A 23,747-nucleotide genomic window follows, 5' to 3' on the forward strand; every position below is an offset into this window, starting at 1 on the left:
TTCGGGCCGGCTTACTCTAACGTGATCCTGAGACCCCGGCCTGGATATGTGCCCAAGGTTCCCACCACTCCCTTCCGGGACCAGGTGGTGAACCATCAAGCGCTGCCCCTGGAGGAGGCAGACCCAGCCTTGGCACTGATCTGTCCAGTACGCGCTCTCCGCGCCTATGTAGACAGAACGCAGTGTTTCAGGACCTCAGACCGGCTCTTTGTCTGTTATGGTGGGAAGCTGAAGGGAAAGGCTCTCTCAAAGCAGAGGTTGTCTCACTGGATAGTGGACGCCATTGCTTTGGCTTACCAGCAGCAAGGTCGACCATGCCCCCTTGATGTGACTGCCCACTCCACCCGGAGTGTGGCATCCTCTTGGGCCCTAGCGCATGGCGCCTCGCTGACAGACATCTGCAGAGCTGCAGGCTGGGCGACACCGAACACATTCGCCAGATTCTATAATCTCCGAGTGGATCCAGTGTCCTCTCATGTACTCGCTCTAACCAGCTAGTACTGGACCCGCTCAGGTGTCTTCGCTTGCTCGCCTTGCCACTCCACTCCACGGACTGGATACGTGCGATATTTCCCTCAGGTGAGCTTCTCCGAAAGCCCTGAGTTCCTCCAGCACTGCCGACGTCGGCGCCAGTGTCTATTGCCTGCGCGTCGGCTAGGTGCCTCCCGTGTGCATGGTCCCTCCCTGAGCGACCCCCCACATGTGTATTTCCTCTGTAAGCCTCTCTGAGCATGTGTCTTTCCCTTGGCAAGCCACCTTGCCACCCCTGGGGTTGAAATATTCCACCTGCGGCTGGACACCCCAGTGTTCTCCATATGCATCCTTCGGGTCATATGTGTATTCTCTAAGTCCCCCCCTCTGGGTTGGCAGTAATTGCATCTCCCCTAAACCTTGGGATATGCTCCCCAGTGTACCTTGGCATTCTTGTGCTAAATAGGAGTCCTTCGTCTGTCCCAGTCTCACGACAGGGATCTCAGATTTACGCAGTGCAGTGAAAGCAGCCAAGAAGGTGGCGTGATTAGACTGGTAACCCCATTCGTCGTCATCCGACGTAACTCGGAGTGACAACGAAAGCGAACGTTATGTCTTCCTCTCACTTTCCGCTGTACCGCGGGGATCGCCTGAAGCTCAGTCTTGGCTCCTCAGCGAAGAAACATATCTGCATGTTGCCGGCGTCCTCCTTTTATACCCACGAGGTAGGGCGGAGATACGCTATGCAAATTCCGCAAACCCATGGCATTTCTTTGCCATTGGCTCGTTTTGTAATACTCGAAGTTGATAGGCTTTCTAAGCGAAACACCATTCGTCGTCATCCGACGTAACATCTCCGTTCCCTACTCAGGGAACGAGGGTTACATACGTAACAGAGACGTTTCTTATCGATTAAAACTCATCTAAAGAGCCAATTCATAAACATGAATTTGTAATTTTAATAATATAAATGGTGCATTTTCCAGCCAAGTTTTCATCTAAACCTAAAATTCAATATATTAAGTAACAAAAGAATGTCTTGAAATTGTCCAAACAACAAAAGCAAAGCATAAAACAACAATGGTAACCAAAAGGTCTTTGCTTGTTAACAATTCGTTTTAGTATTTATGCTTTGTCTTTGATTTGTTGGATGAATGGTGACAGCGCATGTTATTTTGACTTGACAATAGTGCGCAGACATGAGATAATGCGGCACTGAATTTATGAGGAACACCAATATTGAACCCACCTTCCACTGACAACAGGCAAGTAATAGGTTCCGACTCACGTCAGCCAGAGGAAATCATTCGTTATTCTCCCTCCATCCCATTGATTACCACTCTATCTCTTATCTCCCTACATGTTTGCAATTCCGCCTGCGTCATTGCGCAGAACTTTGATAGCTTTGGTAGCATAAATAATTCCTTTTGGCTGTGGAGGAGGGGGATACGTTTGAAAAATACATGTGCTAGCTCCACAGCGAGGGCTGGTAGTAATGCGTTTCCAAAGATTCAACGGGGAACGGAGCGGGAGGCAAGAGAGGCAGAGTGGGGAGCTCTGACAGCTGTCAAAGCCCACACTCCTCTGCCCTCCCCCTGGCAGTGCTGTCGAGTCCTCCCTGAGTTCATGCGCCGCTGCGGCCTGGGAGACACGCACCAGCCACCAGGGGTCAGAACATTTTATCTATTCATCCGCTCTTTCTCCACCTCTATTAATTCAATTATGAAGGCCTTTTTTCAAAAGTCCCTCTGGTGAGTTGAAGGATAATGTCACAGAACATTTCCACTACACTGCATGTCAGCGTCGGCTATTAAATATTCCCAAACTAGAAAGTGGTCTGAGTTTTCGAGGCTGAATACATTTGTCTTGTGCCTTTAAACTGCTGCTGTCAATCAACAATTAGCATGAGGTTTTAGCATGAATCACAATTTCTAGAACAATAAGCAAAGAATCTCATGACTAAATTTCCAGGTAGATGCTATTTGTTTGTCCACAACACAATCAAATCACAAAACAGCCTATCAGAAGAATTTCTCTCCGTTTGCACTTTCTTTCAGAACGCGTTACAGCATGAAACGCGTTTTCTAACATGAAAATATAACATGTTGCTTCACCAGGCAATGTGATTTTTATAGTTTTTCTTGAGGAATTTGTTCATTTGCGATTAAAATTTCAACAAACAAGTAAAGAGGAATTATGTATCTTTAGCCCTATTCAGATGGGACTAGTTATTTAAACAACATTTTAATTACAATTCTTATCACTCAACGTCTGTGATTTCATGTACCAATTTGGACGGGTTTAACATCTCTGTTTATTACAGAGGCGGGAGTGAGTGTTTTCTAGATTACAGAAGCTCAACTGCTTTATTTGCGTGCATCACATTAGACGTAAATGTGTTTTTAATTATTTATTGATATAATTTTAATTTATAATAAAAACCCGATTTAAGTAAACTTCACAAGTTTATATAATTGGTTGTTTATAATAAACAAAATTTGTTCAGATGGGCGGCAAAAGGTAAATTTTTTTTTGGTGGATCTGACTCAAATGAGTTTAATTTTTGCATTCTGAATTGCAAAAAAAGAGATGTTTACAAATACACTACTGCTCAAAAGTTTGCTTCAAGTTTTTTTTTAAATTAATACTTTTATTCAGCAAGGATGCATTAAATTGATCGAAAGTAAAAGAGTAAAGACTAAAAATATTGTTTTAAAAGATTTCTCTTTCAAATAAATGCTGTTTTTTTACTTTCTATTCAAAGAATCTTTACATTTATCAATGTTTCCAAAAAAATATTAAGCAGCTTTTTTCATACCAATAATAAATGTTTCTTGAGCAGCAAATCAGCATATTAGAATGATTTCTAAAGGATCATCTGACACTGAAGACTGGAGTAATGATGCTGAAAATTCAGCTTTGCATTCACAGAAATAAATACAACTTAAAAAAAACATTACAATAGAAAGTTATTTTAAATTGCATTAATATTTCATAATATTAATGTTTTCTGTATTTCTGATCAAATAAATACAGTCTGGTGAGCATAAGAGGCTTCTTTCAAAAACATTTTTGAAAAATCCTATCGAAAGAAAAAAAATCCTAAACTTTTGATTGGTAGTGTATGTGGTTTAAAATCGGATTATAATTGGTATTAGTCTGAATGGTCAGATCTGAATTTCAAGTACGGATGGGACATAAATGTAGCAACTGTGCACAAAATTGTGACTGAATACATTAAAATTAACTCGTTCTTTGCTATATAATATTCACTATGTAGCGAATTGCAAATGAGTCAGCAGTGTTGGACACACTATATGCATGAATGCTTAACATTCCTTTGTCGTTTATTGTCTCATGCGTCTCATGATTCAGCACCGCTGCTAGATGTCATGATAAGCAGAAGCAAAATCTCCAGGTTTCCCCACTGACATCTACTCTCAGATCTCATGTGATGCTTACGTCATAACTCCAGCAACTGATAAAGATACACCTGATATTAACTACACTGCCTGAACAAACAAATCTGATTTCATCACTTGCAAAATGTCAGTACCATCGATCGCATTTGAAAACCAAATCGGATTTAGTGTCAAATGGTCAACAAAAATTTTCCCACTTACTCTTATATGTTATTCTTGTAATGGTGTCTCTGTTCAACATCCGATTCAGAAATGAATTTGAAGTCTCTGATATCTGAAATGGAACAAATGTCAAGAGAGGAAGGGCAGAACAGTGAAAACAGATGAGAAGGGGAAAGTAAAGAGAAACATCATTAGTGACAACTTTATTTCCAAAGTGCAGACAACATGACAATTATTTCTAAACAAAGATCTCAGGGGAAGTGAATCTTCCAGTCATTCAGTTTATAATGTAAAAGACTGAAGTGTTAGCATCACGTCTCTTGAAATTTACTCGATCCATTAAGGTGCTGAAACTGTTTTTTCTGCATTCAAATGCATCAGGATGAACCCAACAGTGTTCTGTAATTAAATGACACCTGATAGAATCACTTATGACAAACTGACACATTTGCAAAAAAACTACAGATGAGTTCTTCAAAAACTCAAAATCTAAGAGCATTAACGGAGCCAACAAGAAACATGGTTATCATGCTTTTCTGTGACTCCACTTCAGTTGCTAATTTGAAATGCTTTCAATCTGAATGATTACAAGAAATGTGCCTCGTGACTACAACACAAATTGCTTCTCTTTTGACCTCCTCATTGAGTGAACAGCGAAGATTGAGGTTTAAAAGATTTAGGCGCATCATTTCTAGACTTTTTCTGATATAACCTGGGGCTGCAGCTAGCCATTATCTCTTCCGAGAAATAATTAGGGTTGCCTACACAGAGTTTGGAGGAAGAAAAAAAAAAGAATAGCTTTTGCTATCCCTCACGATTAATGTTTTTGCCTGGCTAAGAATATTGCATTTGCTAACAACTTCACAATCCATACAAATAGCTGTTTATACCACAAGCAAAATGGCTGGCCTCTCCTCAGCCTCCTCCATTTTGTGTCTGTCCCTCCAAATGATGGTGTATTTTCTTAAGATTCTTTGCTTCAAACTATTAAGACTCATAATATGGGAGTCCCTCCTGGAGGTGTGACGAAAGAACAGGGAACACAGCATGGGGTACCTCAGAAAATGGCTTTGGGAATGACTCGCATCACAGAGAAAATAGGAGTGAAGTCTCAATGTTCTCAGTCAGATCACTGAAAGTGGAGGACAATGACTGCAATATAGTGTATCTGAACTGCATTCAACAGCTCGTATTATGAGTCAAATCTAGAAATATATCCTTACAAAAAAGTAACTATAGTAACCATATTTTCCACCAAAATACCATAGTATACAATTATTATTATTTCTAACAATTGATAATAATCACTTAAACAAAACTGAAGTTTCTGCTGGCTTCATATGGTTCATATCCCATATACACATTTATCAGGGTTTTACTGAGTAACAATAACTTTAGAAATGCTATAGTATATTACCACAAACATTTAAACTCTTGCACTTTAATATGACAGATAATACAAATTCTTAAAACAAACATTTAATTTCCAAAAAATATTAATACAAATAAATTTATAATTAAAAGGATAAACAAAAATATACATTAAAAGTATATTACGCCCCGACAGAATGAGAAAAATATTCCTCTTTAATAAAGTTTCACTGCTGTATCTTTACTTTTTGTTTACATCATCAGCAATCGACATCCAAATTGTGAAGAATGTATTTGAGGATTTCAAATAATTTGGTTATTATTTTGACAAGACTGTTAGCTGTTTTCTTCAATAGATAGAGCTGATAGTTAGTTTGAATGTGTTCTCAATTCATTCTTAATCCAAGTCAAATTTTTCATATCTACAGGTCCTTCTCAAAAAATTGCATATTGTGATAAAGTTAATTATTTTCCATAATGTAATGATAAAAATTAAACTTTCATATATTTTAGATTCATTGCACACCAACTGAAATATTTCAGGTCTTTTATTGTTTTAATACTGATGATTTTGGCATACAGCTCATGAAAACCCAAAATTCCTGTCTCAAAAAATTAGCATATTTCATCCGACCAATAAAAGAAGTGTTTTTAATACAAAAAAAAAAAAGTCAACCTTCAAATAATTATGTTCAGTTATGCACACAATAGTCAATACTTGGTCGGGAATCCTTTTGCGGAAATGACTGCTTCAATGCGGCGTGGCATGGAGGCAATCAGCCTGTGGCACTGCTGAGGTGTTATGGAGGCCCAGGATGCTTCGATAGCGGCCTTAAGCTCATCCAGAGTGTTGGGTCTTGCGTCTCTCAACTTTCTCTTCACAATATCCCACAGATTCTCTATGGGGTTCAGGTCCGGAGAGTTGGCAGGCCAATTGAGCACAGTAATACCATGGTCAGTAAACCATTTACCAGTGGTTTTGGCACTGTGAGCAGGTGCCAGGTCGTGCTGAAAAATGAAATCTTCATCTCCATAAAGCTTTTCAGCAGATGGAAGCATGAAGTGCTCCAAAATCTCCTGATAGCTAGCTGCATTGGCCCTGCCCTTGATAAAACACAGTGCACTAACACCAGCGGCTGACATGACACCCCAGACCATCACTGACTGTGGGTACTTGACACTGGACTTCAGGCATTTTGGCATTTCCTTCTCCCCAGTCTTCCTCCAGACTCTGGCACCTTGATTTCCGAATGACATGCAAAACTGAGCAACAGTCCAGTGCTGCTTCTCTGTAGCCCAAGTCAGTCGCTTCTGCTGCTGTTTCTGGTTCAAAAGTGGCTTGACCTGGGGAATGCGGCACCTGTAGCCCATTTCCTGCACACGCCTGTGCACGGTGGCTCTGGATGTTTCTACTCCTGACTCAGTCCACTGCTTCCGCAGGTCCCCCAAGGTCTGGAATCGGTCCTTCTCCACAATCTTCCTCAGGGTCCGGTCACCTCTTCTCGTTGTGCAGCGTTTTTTGCCACACTTTTTCCTTCCCACAGACTTCCCACTGAGGTGCCTTGATACAGCACTCTGGGAACAGCCTATTTGTTCAGAAATTTTTTTCTGTGTCTTACCATCTTGCTTGAGGGTGTCAATGAAGGCCTTCTGGACAGCAGTCAGGTCAGCAGTCTTACCCATGATTGCGGTTTTGAGTAATGGAACAGGCTGGGAGTTTTTAAAAGCCTCAGGAATCTTTTGCAGGTGTTTATAATTAATTAGTTGATTCAGATGATTAGGTTAATAGCTTGTTTAGAGACCCTTTTCATGTTATGCTAATTTTTTGAGACAGGAATTTTGGGTTTTCATGAGCTGTATGCCAAAATCATCAGTATTAAAACAATAAAAGACCTGAAATATTTCAGTTGGTGTGCAATGAATCTAAAATATATGAAAGTTTAATTTTTATCATTACATTATGGAAAATAATTAACTTTATCACAATATGCAAATTTTTTGAGAAGGACCTGTATACTTGACATGACAGTAGGCCTACACATTTTTTTAATTTTTTTTTATGTTCAGTTTTGGCATATAGTGAGTGATCCCAACACTAATGCATAATTGTATGTACTCATAAAATATAATTAATTCACAGACGTCTTACTGTTTATGATTAGTATATAGAGAATGCCCATATTTTTGATGCGGAGACTGTAGTATTCCTATAGAGTGAGTCAGTGAGGCACCAGACAGAAGAGGTGAGTGCGTCCAGGGCAGAGCAGACTAAACCTGAGACTGACACTGGATGGGTTAATTATCTTAGCTTCAATTCTTGCCCTGAGGGAAAACATTAGATAATGGTCTCCCCACAGTCCTCTAATAGAGCCGGGAAAAGTTATTTCATAACCTTGTCCTTCCAGAATGACTGGGAGAGGCAAACTTAGTTTGCCTGTTGTCTTCTAATTGCATGGCTAATTGACTCTCTTCCCCTATCCATTCCTCCAACTGCCCATCCATCAATTAAATGAATGTGCTGACTCAAATTGAGCAACAAATTGAGAAATAAATGCTGTTCTTTTATACTTTCTACACATCAAAGAATCCTTAAAAAAAGCATCACAGTTTTCACAAAAATATTAATCAACACAAATGTTCTGACAAATTTTTAAGATGAAAATGTGTCTTGAACACTAAAATCAGATTAGTATAATGATTTCTGAAGGATCATGTGACACTGAAGACTTGAGTAATGATGCTGAAAATTCAGCTTTGATCACAGGAATAAATGACGTTTTCAAATATATTAAAATAAAAAGCAGTTATTATAAATTGTAGCAATATTTCACAATATACTGTTTTTACCATATCTTTGATGAAATAAATGCAGTCTGTGGGAGACCTCTTTCAAAAACGTTTAAAAAAAACTAAACTAAAAGTTAAAACAATTTTATATGTTATTATTATTATAAGCATCCTTAAAACAGAATAAATTGTGTATAACAGCCAGAACAAAGAAAATATAATGATTTGGATTTATTTTTTTGCTGTATTAAAAAAAAAGTACTGAAACAAACATGTCAGTCTGTGTGTTCCAACTGTTGTGCGGTGGATAGTATGGAGATCAGCTGAGATTATGCAAAGAAAATTGTCACTTTGAGTGTTAAATGTATGATCATTACTCACCTTCATAAATATAGACACTATCACCAAGCCATTCGGACTCTTAGCAGCTTCTGTGTAGTTTGTGTACAATTCATGGTTGTAATGTATAAGCTGTACCTGTATAATTAAAAGAAGACAAAATAGGCAATTATAAAGATTTGACTGTTCATTGAAAGAAATGCTTCTCTATTTGCTCACTATGAAGGACAAAAGAGTGTCATCATTAATGCATGGCAAAAGGAAAGTCATTACAAGTACTGTTTTTTACTATTTTTCCCCCCACAAAAAATAAATAAATAAAACAATTGTGTCCATGTCAACGAGTGTCAGCTATGCAGGTGTTTAGACCAACTTTCTCTTGGCTTTTATGAAATTAGAAAGCATAATTAGGAATAATTACTGATTGATAATACTTTGGATGGTAATTACTGAAAATCCAGTTTTCCTAGTGCGGATTTAATCGTACAACCTATTTTCACCTCAAATACATGTGTGACAGTTTGAATGAGCTGACAGTCCAAAAGTTTTTGACATTACAGATGGCTCTGAATCACAATCACAGGTAAACAGCTGCTTCGGTCTTTGTTTGAACAATTTAAATTCTAATTCATTATGAAGCACGGCTAATCTTCCACCGGTGAACCGCTTGAATGCACATTGTCCCTGTGAAAGAGCTTTAAAACTTAGGGAGTTTAGATTGGTGAAGAGGACACAATTTCTCCGTGAACAGCACAGAAAGGTAGCAGAGCCAACAAATGTAGAGATTACCTTGAGCAGAGAACAATTATTGTAAAATAAATTTTTCTAATGGAAAAAAGGGTCCCCTCCAAGGTCTTATTTAACTACAGAACACTGTAAACAATTTGAGGACCGTTTCTGGGAACTAGGGATGCTAACCGATGACCGTTTGACAGATGGTTGACCGTCTCAACGTTAACCGATCAAAGTTGTAGGTAGTCGGTTAAAAAAAAAAGTGATCTCTAAATTAGGCTATTATAGACAGTGGACTAAAAGCTACTACAGTTAGCCATCTCATTCCAAGATATTTTGTGTGAAGTGAACAAATCCCTCACACTCAATTTTTCATAACTCGCCTGTTTGTAGGCTACTTAATAAACCAATAAAAACATTTGGCGCGAGGTCACAGCGTTTGGGTTCGCGCGCTCACAAGGTTTGCGAAAAGTAAAGGCTACAGGCTAAAACACTGGAGGTTAGAGCCAGGGCAGACGACAGGATGAAGCGTGCAAAGAAACGTAGTGTGTGGGACCATTTCACCAAAAAGAATGATACAGTAAGTTGCAACTTGTGTGATACAGTGCTTAAATACAGTAGTAATACTGTAGAAATACATTACATCTATATTTCAGTGGTAACAGATAAGGTGATGATGATCATCATCCTTCTTTATTATTGTTAGCACTAACGTTACCTCAAACTAAAGCGGAGTCTCTTCGGAGCTGTCATTTTCTTAAATGAGCCGCTGCAATGTTTCAAATGAGCTTCTAACGCTAGACTAACGCCTTTATTTTCAACGCGATCACCTTGTACCCAAACCATTTCAAAACTAAGGAGCCATTTGTCCTCCGATTACATACAAGCTCCTCGGCGCCGCGTTTGCGGGACTCATGTTTGGCGCTGTAGGGGATTTTTAAAAAGTGACGTGAGTGGAAGCGTGGCGCCGGAGCAGTGTGTGTGTGTGTGTGTGTGTGTGTGTGTGTGTGTGTGAGCAGGAGGCAGAGAGAGATGCAACAGATTTGCGAAATTGCAGGCGCGGCTCGAAATGGCTGTTATTTCAAATAGCGTGGCATATTTTGAACTAATCGGTTAACCGGTTTCAACCGGCTAATGAGGCTCGGTGGTCGGTCAAGAAAATGTTTAGTTTTCGCCATCCCTACTGGGAACAGCTTCGTCCATCCCTTTTTAGTCATATTCTTTACCAAGCCCTGTTTAGCCTGCTGTGTGTTTTTTAAAGAAATAAATTAAAAACTGTGGCTGATAGTAATTATGAAATATGCAAAAGGGGGAGCCAGGGAGTGACAGATCGTCTATAAACGTAATCAAGTGTGGAGGAACGCGATAACAGAATTAATGTTAATTTGATTAGATTTTTTTAGGGGGGAGGGGGATGGACCCAGTTCTTTCCCTAAACTCTTTAACCAGAGAGACTTTAAAGGCTTAAACGACAAACTTTTATACACACTCAGCTGACATTATAGCCTTTCTATGAAGTCACATTATACGTGTGAAAAGCTGAGGTGCTCATCTCACTGCATCCGTTGGTTCTGTGAAATCTGCAGATGGTGGAGAGGTGTCGAACATTAGCAGGAAATGTTCAGTGCGTCTTTGCACACAGACGGATCTGTCACAGCGAGAGAGGAGAGGTGTCTCTGCTTCGATGGGAGACAGCTTATGCCTCTGGTGGGCCCCCTGACAAGCTCTTTATTGTCTGATAGCTAGCTTAGGCCTACCATGGGCGAAATATGAAGACAGCAAGTCGATAGCAAAAAGAGGGGTGGACAGCGCTAACAGGGCAAATGAAAAGCAGTCGTCTGGAACCGCCATCCAGTAGTGGATGCTCTCAAAGCAAATAAATGGAAAGCCTGGGAGTACAGAGAACAATCCTTATTTAACTACATTAAGATGTCCTCAGAAAGGAGCATGTAGCCGGTGAAACCCGACAGACTGGAGCTCAGCTAACTTTGCCGGTAGCAATGCAGTGTTTTAGCATGGTTTTTAGTAGGATGGTTCAGAGAGGGCCGTTATGCAATAAAGAGAAATTAGTTTTTGGTGGAAGTTTGATGGTTTCCAATTTTATGCAGCACTTTGCTATATTTAGGACATATGAAAATGGGATTTTAATGAGCAAATATACGGTGGCATCTGAACAGTGATGGTAATTTGTTATATTGCTACCATTGATAATTAGAAATTAATGAAAGGGTGAGAAGGGGATCTAAAACAGAAGTGTGGGCTATTAGACAATTCTGCAAATCAACAAATATGGTGTTTATTAGTTCAAAGAAACACAGAAAAATGTAATGCATAAACATTAAATACATTATTAAACATTGTGATGTATTTGGGAAGTTCACCCAAATATTTTAATTTTCTCTCATTTACTTACCTGAAAAAAAAGTGAGGTCCAAAACCATATTGGACTTCATTGGCTTTAATTGTATCAACACAAAAACACTGAGGCATTTTTCAAAATATCCACTTTGGTCTTCCACAGAAAATTAAACGGGTTTGGAACAACATGAGAGTGAGTAAATGACGACAACATTTAAATTTTTGGGTGAACTATCGCTTTAATATATCTAGAAATGACGGCTAAAATGCTGAACACATTTATTCCCCCAGAATGATTACATGGTTTATTGAGAGTCACTGAAGCATGTGAAATGGAAACTATTACATACTATTACACAAATATTACATCTTTGTGGAAACCTTTCCAGTTGTTTGCATGCTACTAATAGTATCTAAAATGCAGTACAAAACAAGTTGTTTTGTTTTTTTCAAGGGGAAATAAAGAATGGAGGGAAACAACCTATGCAGGTTTTTGAAGTTTCCGAGAAACACCTTGAATATTTTAACACTCATTTCATCACTGGCGTTTCATTTTCAGCTTCTGAGTAAGACTGGGCATATCGGATCTGGGAGAATGAGGCATGTATTAACTCAAAGGTGTTGCAATGCATCTGCAGAGAAGCAACTTCCTTGTGGGTGCTGTGAGCATCAGTCAAACATAATCTCTTATTACTACAGACCAAATGAGAGAAGAGGAAGGCAGACGTGTTGAATGTTACAGAGACAGACATCCAAATAAAGCTTACAATCTTGGCTGCATTTGAATGCAAAACAGTCACTGCTTGGGAATGTGTTTGTCATTTTAAGTTGTAAGATTCTTCCTCTCTATTCTCTTTTCAAGAACAGGCACGGGCTCATTTGGTTTAATTTACAATCGCAGACAGCTTTTTTTTTTTTTTTTTTAAACAGAGCTATTCCTGAGCATGAAGAGTGTTCCCGAATGCTATTTCATAAACATGTCATTTTCTTGAGAATTTTTAGTCACCTGATATTTTTTTATACAACAATAACAAACCTAGCTGCACATTAAGAATGCTTGTTAAATTTCATTTCAATTTGAATTGTGGCAACAAACCGGGTCCGTGTACCTTCTGGTAATTTGATTTTCTACTTGAAAAGAAATAAAGAGAAATGAGAAACAGTTTTTTTTGTATTGCTTAAGGCACGGAAAAACGAGACTTAAGAGGTTTTTCGAATTTTTGGTTCATGGGTAAAAAAAACGTGTTTATGCTTTAATATTTGTTTCGAATTTGTAGGCGGCCCTGAAACATCCCTTTAGTCAACCCTCTCCAGTCTTCTGTACTACATGGTATACGCAAGCGAGCCAAGCTTGTTCATGAGATTCCTGCGGCTTTGTCGTGTACAACTGCTAGCGGCGCTTACAAGACAAAAAATCTAGATTTTCAAGGATGATGCATGTCATTGACAAATCGGTTTACTTTATTCATAACCAATAAAATGGCATTTGGCTTTATGCGATTAAAACAATATTGAGAAAAAATTTATTCATTTTATTTTCAAAAGGCCTAAAAGGGGGGAGAGAAATTATAATCATTAATTACTGTGGAATTGCCTGTCAAGCTCACTCTTAGTTTGTTTCCACACAAATCGTTGGTCTTATTACCCTCAAAGGGAAATGTCAGGACTTCACTGACTGGTGACTTTATCAAATGATGGAGGCCGCAGTGCAGTGCATGTTAAATGTACACAGTGAGCGTAATTGAGATGCTTTTTTATGTTGTTATGGCTCTGTTAGTGGGAGACTACTTATATTGGAGAATGAGAACAGTAAGTCATCAGCAATACAGTTAGGACTATTTCTGCCAAAAATATTGATGTTTTTTAGTATGTTAAGATATATTGTTCAGCAGGGTGCAAACATTACTGTATCATAATCTGATGCAAACCATGTTAAACATTTCATGAAACGCATGCTCTGAGGCACTCTAACTATGTGTCGATGCACAAAAACCTACGCCGTAGAGTTTTGCTTTCAGCGTACACCCGCTGTTGACCTATGAGGCCTGCTGTCTTTACACATTGCGACCTTAAAAGATCAATAGACTGCCAAATACTAGCAGCTACTGGCACTTTACAGATGATCTGTATCCCACTCATGACGTAAGACACAAAGGATTCAGAAGCTCACCTCCCCAGAGAAAGCCTGGCCGTTGAGGAGATGCTCAGAGCCCTGTCCGTCCTCACTGCCAAAGTGCAACCTGATCTCCTCCAGACGATGGCTGTACGTCACTGGTCCACCCGAGATGTTCACCAGGTGCTCTTTGTCCAATCGGAGAGATACATGGCGACCAGTGTTGTACATCGTCCCTCCCACCTTTAGAAAAAAAACAGATTCAGAAGAATTAAACCGAGAACTACTTATGAAATAAATGAAAAGACCGATGGCATGTCCAGATTTTTTACTTAGGCTACATGTGGGGCACAGACTTATTCAAGGGTGGCTTGTCTGATTTATAATGTGCTTGTCTTAGAAAAGGTGATGTGCTAAATGAGCTAGAAAGGGTGCTAAGTTAAAGACAGATGGCAACCAGCTGCACATTAACTGACATTTGTTGGCTTTAGAAAAAAAAAAAAAAAACAATAACATGCTTTCCACTCTAATTAAACCAGAATGACTGTATCTGGTTTAGGTCTGCAGGCCCAGCCTCTGATTTGGGAGATGGGATAAATTTGGGGAGAACCTGAGTTTGTTAATCAAATTTTATGAGTGGCTATAGCCCAGAACACCCATATGGACATGTTACTAAGATTTCTGATACATATCCCAGGTGTTGATTTATATTGTAACTAACAGATTTAACTATTTGTTATAAGAAGGGCACATTAAAATGTCTTAAACTTTTTATATTTTTTACACTATTTTTCATTTGACTCACTGTATATAAGTATCCCTTGTCAATTTTAAAGTGCCCCTATTATGGATTTTTGAAAATGACCTTTCATGTAGTGTATAACATAGCTCTAAGTGAATGAAACATCCTGCAAAGTTTTAAATCTGAAAGTGCATCGTATATAAAGTTATGGTCTTTCAAAAGTAAGAGTCGACTGAGTTTTTCAAACGAGTCAGTGGGCGGAGTCGCTCGTCGCCATCTTGGAAGCGCGTCACAGTGCGTAACTCCCGGATAAACGAAAATGGACAAAAAGGTGGGACGTGGGTGGAGTTGAGGTGCCTGGATGCTGAAACTACGCCCGCATAGCTCGACGTGATCGAGTTTGCTCAGGCTAAGCTAATGTGCTACTGGCCTTGCTCTAAAGTGACAGCTAACTTGAAGAAGTAGACCTAAAGCCAATTGTTAAAGTTCATGTTTTTGCCCTTTGAAATACTATAATAGTTAAAAGACATAACTAACCGTGAGACTGTGTATTGTGATGCATTATTATTCTCATGCAGTAACTTACAATATTTGCTCTGAGCGTGTGTGTGACAGTAATTCATGCACATACATGTCAGTCAGCGCGGGATCGCACGTCAAGTTCGTAGAGAGCTTTATTCAGTCCATTTTAAATTCTGATAGATATTACCTAAGAAGTTCAAGTAATGCACTAGAAATCCGCGCTCATTTAAGGGACGAAGAGAAAGCACTGACACCTGCAGGATTTCATCTGACGGTACTTTTTATTGAACACTAAAAAGTTAAATAAGCATATTATAGTCTATCTGCTCCGTAAGATCAACGGTACAGCAGAACGAGTGTGGCCTCTAGTTCTTAGACGTTTTTAAATCTGAACTCCAAAAATCAACAATATTGTCAGACATCCATGAGTGCATGTTCACAGAAGAAAAAAACTGAAGAACAGCGCTGGTTGTTCTCTCGACACTCGACAACGACGGAATCCAACGGCGTGGGCAAAGGAAGGCATGTAATAAACTGTATGAAATATCCCGTAAAAAGTACAAACACGGCAGAGATGACAAGTTCAGCAGCTGGAATCAGCTGAGGTGACATGATGGCTAACAGAGAGCAGACAAACGGCTAGTAACAGCAGCGGCAATCCACCTGTCACTCAAGTGGCCACACCCTTGATTATGCCGCATTTTAAGGCTTAATATAATTTAAACGGATGAGTTCTTAAAAAAATTCACCCCCCTCACAGTTGTCATGAAAAGCAAAATTAGCTGTATAGGCCAAAAGAACTTAAGACACCAGGCTGTAAAAAAAAAAAATTCTGCGGTAAAGTTGGGCATTTTGACATGGGTGAGATACAGATTTGACTCACTTTTGCTGTTTACAGTTTATTCACTTCCGTGTTGGTTTCAAGAGAGAGACAGGGAGGTTACCGCTTGAGGAAAACTTGAACCTCAAACCGACAGCTGATTCCTGTGGATACTGGATTTCATCATGTCGAGAAGACGCAGTGCTTTACAATGTGACTGTAAAGCCAGTTTTTTTTTCACTGCCCAAGGACGAGCATGTGAAGAATCAGTGGTTAAAATTCATATTTACCACAATACCACAGCAGTATAATCCTAAACTTTTGCTGTGTTTCTTTTATTTTACTGACGACTGCTTCTCAAATCTCGGAGTTCAATGCAGGATTCGCAAACCGCTTACTCTAGAAAGATAGTGTTCAAAATACTTAGTTTTGAGTTTTATATTGTGTAGGTCTCCTGCTAACTGGCTAACTCATGTTATCACTGTTTTACTGAAATACTTCTGCTAATCAGCTGTGGGCCACTATTACCTAAAACTGTGTCTATTAAGGCAGATTGTCTGTCGTTCTCACTACTTTGAGGAAAGATTAACTTAAACATGGAGCAAGATTTGTTTTACCAAAGTTTGTTACATCAGTCATTCACGCTAGAGCTCGGCTAATGTATGCACTGTTATTGATACAGTTTCCACGTTCACCGCAATACATAAGAAAAATACTCTGTAAATAAATAAGTACAAGTAAAATAATCGGTTTGACTGAGAAACGTCCTGCTCGAATTGTCCTTGCGATAGAGGTTCGGGTTGAATAACTAGTTCTTTCAATGTTTCATCATCGCGCTCGCGGTCGGATTGATATGGTAAAAAACAACGTCATCGTCAAGCTGAGCTGACGTTGTTATGGTAATGGGCGTTTTTGTTTTCGACACGCGCGCTGTGCGCGGTAAACCAATCACAACAGACTGAGCTGTCTGGCCAATCAGAGCTGAGTAGCTTGTGGAAAGGAGCGAATTAGAGAGATTGATTCATCTGACGAGTCGTTTGAGAATCATTGGAAATCTGGCGATGTGCAAATGTATATTATGAGGAAATGAAACCGTTTTTTTTCTACTTTGATGGATGTAAACCTGTTGTAGGAGACTCCAAAACCACATTAGGAAACTTTAAAGTAGCATAATAGGGGCACTTTAAACTATCATGAAATCGTTTCAATATTTTTGAAAATGATTTCTAAAAAAAATTCAAATATCCCTCATAATTTCCACCACAACCGGAAGTTGTGTTTCAACCGGAACCGGAAGTTCAAGTGTGTTTAAGAGAAAAGTCTACAGGGACAACAGTGCCTATAGCTGAAGAAACACATCTGCATCGAATCGGTTTACTGAAAAACAGATAGTGGTCTGTAATTAAATTATATTCTCATTCTCGATGATACTGTAACATGTAAAAACTCAAGTGGAAGGAAAGAAGCTGGTGTGACAGATGGAAGAATGAAAACAAAAGAAATGTGTCCTCAAAGCTGAAGAGAGTGAGAATCTTCTTGGAATCGATTAGATCTGAGGCTTTAAGAAGAGAGCATGGAGATACAACAACCACGGATCCGCAATCTTTATCAGCGGATCTGCTTATTTATTTATATTCAGGAGTTGTTCCAAAGTGAGCCATTGAAATTCCAAACACAATGCTAGAAAGGCTTCCATGGCTCTTATCCTCTCTTTTCCTTTTTGCCTCTCTTCCTCGTTCTTTCTTTTTTTTCTTTCTTTCTCTCTTTTTCCTCTTACGACTTTTCCTTCAAAATAATTTTTTCTCGCCAAATTCCCAAAGAAAGAGGCCTGCCCACACATCGTAAATATTTTATAGAACCTCTGAAAAATCAATGATTTGTGTAGGGTAGAAAGAAGAGGTGAGGAAGAGAGAGAGAGAGAGAGAAAGAGAGAGGGGGGGGGAGTGGGAATGGGAGGAGCAAAGACCATCCTTGAGAAAAAGGTGAGTAAAGACAGTATAGCCGCACTCAAAGGATCTGCACAGTTACCTCCGGGTGCTGTACTCGTCTGAGAAAAGGGCAAGACATTTGAAAAACCCTGAAGAGGTCATTTCTCAATGATTATTCATGAGCTAGAGATGGCAAAGGGAGAAGAAAAAAAAAAAAAAAACTCATTGTGCAACTTCACTGAAGAAAATCCCTGCCTGTCGTACATGGCAAACTGAGGTGTTTCTGCTACTATCCGACAACAGCGCCGAATGGACCACAGTTAGATGTTTTTATTTCTTCCAAAATTGGGCATTTGTCCATTATTGATGGCCAGTCTATGCTGACCATGTTTGTTACACTGTATGGATAAGGACGTTATATTTGAGAGATATACTGTATATGTGGGGGTTTATTTACTTCTTGAAATGTACTACCCAAATGATTTAAAATATCAGATGGAAAAACACTACACAGCTCCCATAGCAAGTCCGGTACAGATGTTACCGGAGGGTATAAAGATCCTCACATGGAGCACATACTTGACTTTCTTGACTTCATGCACTGCGATTCCATTAACATTAGTCTGTGTATTGTTTCATCTCGGCATTTTAATTTTCCCAAATGCATTGAGCTGTTTCACCTCATAGTTTGTATTAATGTATTCAAAATCATGCTAGTAAATGCTCTGCTGCACTTTAATTTGTTGATCCAACAATTCTAGGAATGACATCGCATTGCTCTGACAACAACTGCAAAGCACCACAGCATTTTGAATTACACTTCAGTTGATGTTGCATTATACCTGACATCTGTAGAAGTACAGACACAGGAATTAATTAAATACCTCTGTGTAATATTTTAATTTTACATTTATTAGTGTTTTTGATCAAATAAATGCAGTCTTGCTGAGCACGAGAAACTTATTTCAAAATCTTACCAGTTTATGCGCGCGTGTGGATGCTTATGTAAAGATCACATAAGCATGGGTTGAATCTATGAAACATTGTTTCCAATAGCTTGAAGCCAAAAGCCAGTGTTTAGATGCTGCTAGTACTCGCTGGTCAGGTAATCATGATTGCATGCTTTGAAATTAATATTATGAACACTATTATAATGCACCCGTGAGGCAGCAATGAAATAAAGAAATTAGAGAAGCACATGCTCTGTCAAGGGGATTGGCATTATGAGATTCTGTAAGGATTTGAAAGGCTGATATCAGGATGAAAAGGATGTAAACCAATTTATTTCACGGTCTCCAATGTACTGTACTTTTCAGTCAGTATAAGTGATCTTCATTGAACATTATACATCACTCAGTTCACTCAGGAGAAAACTGGCTTTCAACAACACTGTAGAAATTACAGCATTAAAGGAAAGCTGTTTTAGCTATATTTGAATGATTTTATAAGTCTGGTAAAATTCTGTGTTTATTAAAGCATCTCATTTTTAATAAACAAAATTATAAATATTTTTTAAATTAATTTTAATTTGTTCAAATATTTCAACAAAATATTTTAACCGTTTTAATTTAATTGTTTAATCCTTATTAAACAGGGTAATAGAGGTATACTATAAAATTATCTAATCAATTATTTATTTATTTTCATATTTCTAATGCCAGTGATATGCCAGAAATAAACTTCCATAGTCACAAATAAAATCCTTGATCCAATCATTGGATGAACACAAAATCCAACAAACCTCTTGAAGGCCATGAATCACTTATGAACCAAAAAACAAGCGAACCATAACCTACTCAATTTCAAATAGTCACTACAGTAACAAAGTTATACTGAAAGTTAGCTACACAAGTTAATAATTATAAAGTAGCTAACTATTTTACACTAACGTTTCTGAATGATGAAATTAGAACATATTTTGACAGACCTGTATTTTGATTCAGCCAAAATAAAATTCATTAGAATGAATTGGATGTCTCAATTCTAGAAAGGTTAAACCAACACATATACTGTCAATAAGTGAGAGAGTAACATTCCAGTGTTTCTTTTCTCTCTTTTTATGTCAGCCCTTTATTTTGAACAACTTGTTTTTAGCCCAGGGCTGTGTCCAAAACCTAAGCCAGCTACCTTTCTGCCCAGTCAGTCAATGCCTAACCAGACAGCTTCTAGACAAGCTTTCCAAGGCACGATAACATCAAGTCTAATGATCTAGAACAATTTCAAGTGAGTGTTAATTACCAAGTGGATATTTAGTGGCTACAATGTTCCACTCCAGAAGTGAAGTCATAAGTGGATTTTTTTTCAGTTGACATTTCTAAATACATTTTCTCCTTTATTCAGACACTGTTTTAATTCATTCCAGCAATCAAGCTTGCACAGGATTGTGGGATATCACAGGTAGCACACATTACATTCAAATCAGACTAGATGACAAGCACCGAATTCAGACAAGTATTGTTGCCTTCCTACCGTAAGATACGTGTCATGTGTAACGTTCACTGATCACTTGTTTAATCATTCGCTCTTGTGTATTTATACCCTCTCAGATTTCTCTCGTCTAGCATAGCTTCACAATGTGTTCTGAGAGTTTTGGTGCCATTAGTCTTGCTTTGAACTCTTATCTGATTGTGTATCTTAGTATTATCTTGTGTTGGATCTAAATTTAGTACTGCACTCGGGTCCTTCCTCACAAGGTCACTCCCTGCACTGGATTGTTGTAAACTCCCAGTAGCTCTTGTGGTTTCAGTTGTAATGAGCAAATTGTAATGCTGTTTCTGGCACCCTGTGAAGAAAATCAGGCTAAGACCGTAATGCATTTATTAAATTACAAGATTTGTCCCTTCATTAAGGTGAAAGATGCTATGCTGATAAAAAGAGGAAAAATCTTACGTACTTGAAAATGAAAAATAAGTGCAAATTAATCTCAACAGAACCTTTTAGTCAAATCAGTGACAAGATGCTGTTTAGTGAGACCACACTTTTGAAGCCTTTAAAAAAAAAAGCAAAGATTAAGGCAATAAAAGTTACACTGAGCCAGCCAAAAAACAACTATCATGAATATTTAACACATTCTCATCCTTTGGCGTCATATGTGACGCCATATGACAAAACGGCAAAATACTACGCACATGGCACCCTTTATCGTCAATATAACACGCACTGTGATGGGTAGGTTTAGGTGTGGGGTAGGGTCTGCGTCTCATATTCACGCTAAAGGATGCCAGTCAACTTTATGACGCCTTGGGTTCGCGTGTTATATTCACGCTAAAGGGTGCCATGTGTGTAGTATTTCGCCGTTTTGTCATATGGCGTCACATATGCCGCCAAAGGATGAGAACGGGCTCGAATATTTGCGAAAATAAGCTGTCTCAGTCTACTCTTTAGTTTAGTGAACTTGTCCATTTTTAGGGACTGTCCCATTGGCAAAATCATTCCAGTGCACTGATCCCAAAATGTCATAAAATTAAAAATAAATAAATAACTTGCCAGAGATGTCATCATAATTTCTGAAGACTTTCAAATAATAAGAGTGCAAGTGTAAATGTATAGACAGTCTTTTTTTCTGTCTGATTTTATTTTGTTGTCACAAGTGTGCATGATTACATTAGTTGTTATAACAAGATTAAAGCTATGCATGTAAAAAAAAATGTTTTAATACCAGCTATGTTTTAATGTGCAACAGCCCAATTGCAATTATCATTGTCCCAGTGTTTAATGGATCAATTCCCCTAATAGTCTTCAAATTTATGTTCACTGTATACTGAATTGACGTCATATAGGGAACTAGCGAGCAGAATGAGATACAGTCAAAGATATCTGCATTGCTATCTGCTGAATGTGCCCTCCCTCAATGTATTACACACTTCCACACACATCCAGACAGACTTGCCTGGTCATTGCGATGTCCTGGCTCAATTATTTCCACCTCAGAGATCCTTGCCTTCAAATCTGAGCAAGCTAAAAGGAGTTTACAGGTTTCGCCTATGCATCCCTACACATTAATGCAAATTGAACTCTGAGACTCGGTTAAATTTAGAAGTGATCTAGTTCCTCAAAATGGTCAGTAATGCCTCTGCTCCTAGTTTTAATTGCCAACACGCTGCTAAACGATGGATTACACAGAAGACCCAGCATGCAACCCCATCGCATGTTGCAAAAAGTGTTCCGAGATAATCCAGCTAGCACAATTAAATGTGCCTTAAAAGGATCTGCTAGCTGCACTGATTCACCAGACACATCTACCCCCCTTTTAAACAAGTTTCCTTACTTGTCCCTAGCATTTCAATTCAAGCGTATCTGCTCGCCCATTTATTTACTCGATTGTTCTCTTTTATGTGGTTTTGTATTAATTCACCATTAGTTTGCTCGTATGCCGACAGCCAGCTATAGTTTGTTTTCTGCTACTAGTTTCGGTCCAACTAGAAAGCAATTTTTGTTCAGTCCAGAGGGGGTGGGTGTCTGAATTCTTCTGAACACATCAAAACTAAATTTTGTGTGTAATAGAACAAATTGTGTAATAGAACATACACTTCTTCACATGCTGCATACAAAACAAACAACTTTAACAGTGTAGTCTGATTTGCAAATAAATGCTGGTATTAACTTTTTTAGTGAATCAAAACATACAGTGCAAGCAATGGCTGTGGCGAAATCGCCCCTATACCCTCATTCACTATTCCCTACATTACTCCGCTTATATAGTCCGCACTCAATAACATCTACTATGGTTTCAGACACCACTACAAATGGCTGTGCTCTCAAATAATTACCTTTGAGGGTATGGGGGTGATTTCGGACATAGCTAATGTAGCTCAATTTCTGAAACAATTCATCAAAATGAATTTTTACCGAAACACTGAAAGCAAAATGAAGGTTTTCTAAAGTTCTAAACTAAAGTTTCAGTAATTAGGTGATAAAACCTGATATACTGTTCAAGGTTTTGTGTTCAAGGGTTATAAACCAGTCAAAGTAAAGTTCTTCAGCAACAAGCCACAAATTTCCCATACTGCAGTCAAAAGAAGCGCTAACTGTTCCGTTGTTTTGTTTTGTTTTTCTGTCTGAATATTTTCAGTTGCTGGATTTTTGGTGCATCATTAGTCTCAAACAGCATGGATAATTTACAGCATTAGCAGAGAAAGAATTTAAAATTAAGAATTTGAATCGCAATGAATCAAATATCTACATTTACCTATGTGTTGAGTAAGATATTAGTACAAACAAAACCTCAAAAATGTATGTAAATCATTCAAATTAAAACAACTTTAACCGAGATGCACAACTTAAATTTTCAATGAAAGCACACATATATAGTGAGCTTTTGGCGAAACAACTGACGGTGCAGCTTGCCAGGCTACAAAATGACCCATGAAGTAGTTAAATGGCAGTCATGCTGTCTTTTTGAACATAGTTACAAGTCCATATTGGCTGTAGGATTGTCTTTCAGTAAGCTACTTGTGTTCACTATTTCACATTTATCAAATGAAGTGGGTAAAAGCACACGCAAAAATATCCCTTCTGCTTTTTCCTCTGAAATGACTGCTTTTGGTCCAGAGCTGTTTCAAAAAGTTTATTAATAAGACGCTTCAGAGGAGGAAGAGGAGAGAGGGAAACATGAATGTCTAGTGGCTAATCAGAAAATGCTGAATCAATAAATAACTCAAAGCCAGGTGTTCCAGATTCAAGGTTCGGTTTTCTGACTATTATCATGCCAATACGAGTTGCTATAGAAATACACAGGGAAGAAAAGCAAGGCACATGCTCACAAACAGCACATGTGTGCACTGTGTATACATCTGCACCCGGATTACATTTATCATGCATTATTGTGTTCATAGGGGGATGTGTGGTGCAGAGGCGGGCGTTGCAATTAGGCATCCATATATTGTGGCATATCACAAGAAATCTCCCCGAGGATGAAATCTTAAGCTCTTCGATGTCAAATTTATTTTGATTATAATATCAACCTAGATCTAGACATCCA

General features: G+C 38.5%; 1 protein-coding gene across 2 annotated transcripts in view; it reads right to left on the minus strand.

The window, feature by feature from the left end:
* The window catches only part of ca10a (carbonic anhydrase Xa), a 207,940-nt gene that overhangs the window by 11,893 nt on the left and 172,300 nt on the right, over positions 1-23,747 (minus strand). For both annotated transcript variants that reach the window (XM_077200992.1, XM_077200991.1), the window contains 3 exons: positions 13,813-13,998; positions 8,595-8,690; positions 4,095-4,167 (listed from right to left, as the gene is read on the minus strand). In XM_077200992.1, the coding sequence (XP_077057107.1) occupies positions 4,095-4,167; positions 8,595-8,690; positions 13,813-13,998 (355 nt within the window). The remainder of the gene's footprint in view (positions 1-4,094; positions 4,168-8,594; positions 8,691-13,812; positions 13,999-23,747) is intronic.

Source organism: Siphateles boraxobius, unplaced genomic scaffold (genome assembly GCF_051911475.1).
Source record: "Siphateles boraxobius isolate OS27281-9 unplaced genomic scaffold, OSU_SipBor_1 46, whole genome shotgun sequence".
NCBI lineage: Eukaryota > Metazoa > Chordata > Actinopteri > Cypriniformes > Leuciscidae > Siphateles > Siphateles boraxobius.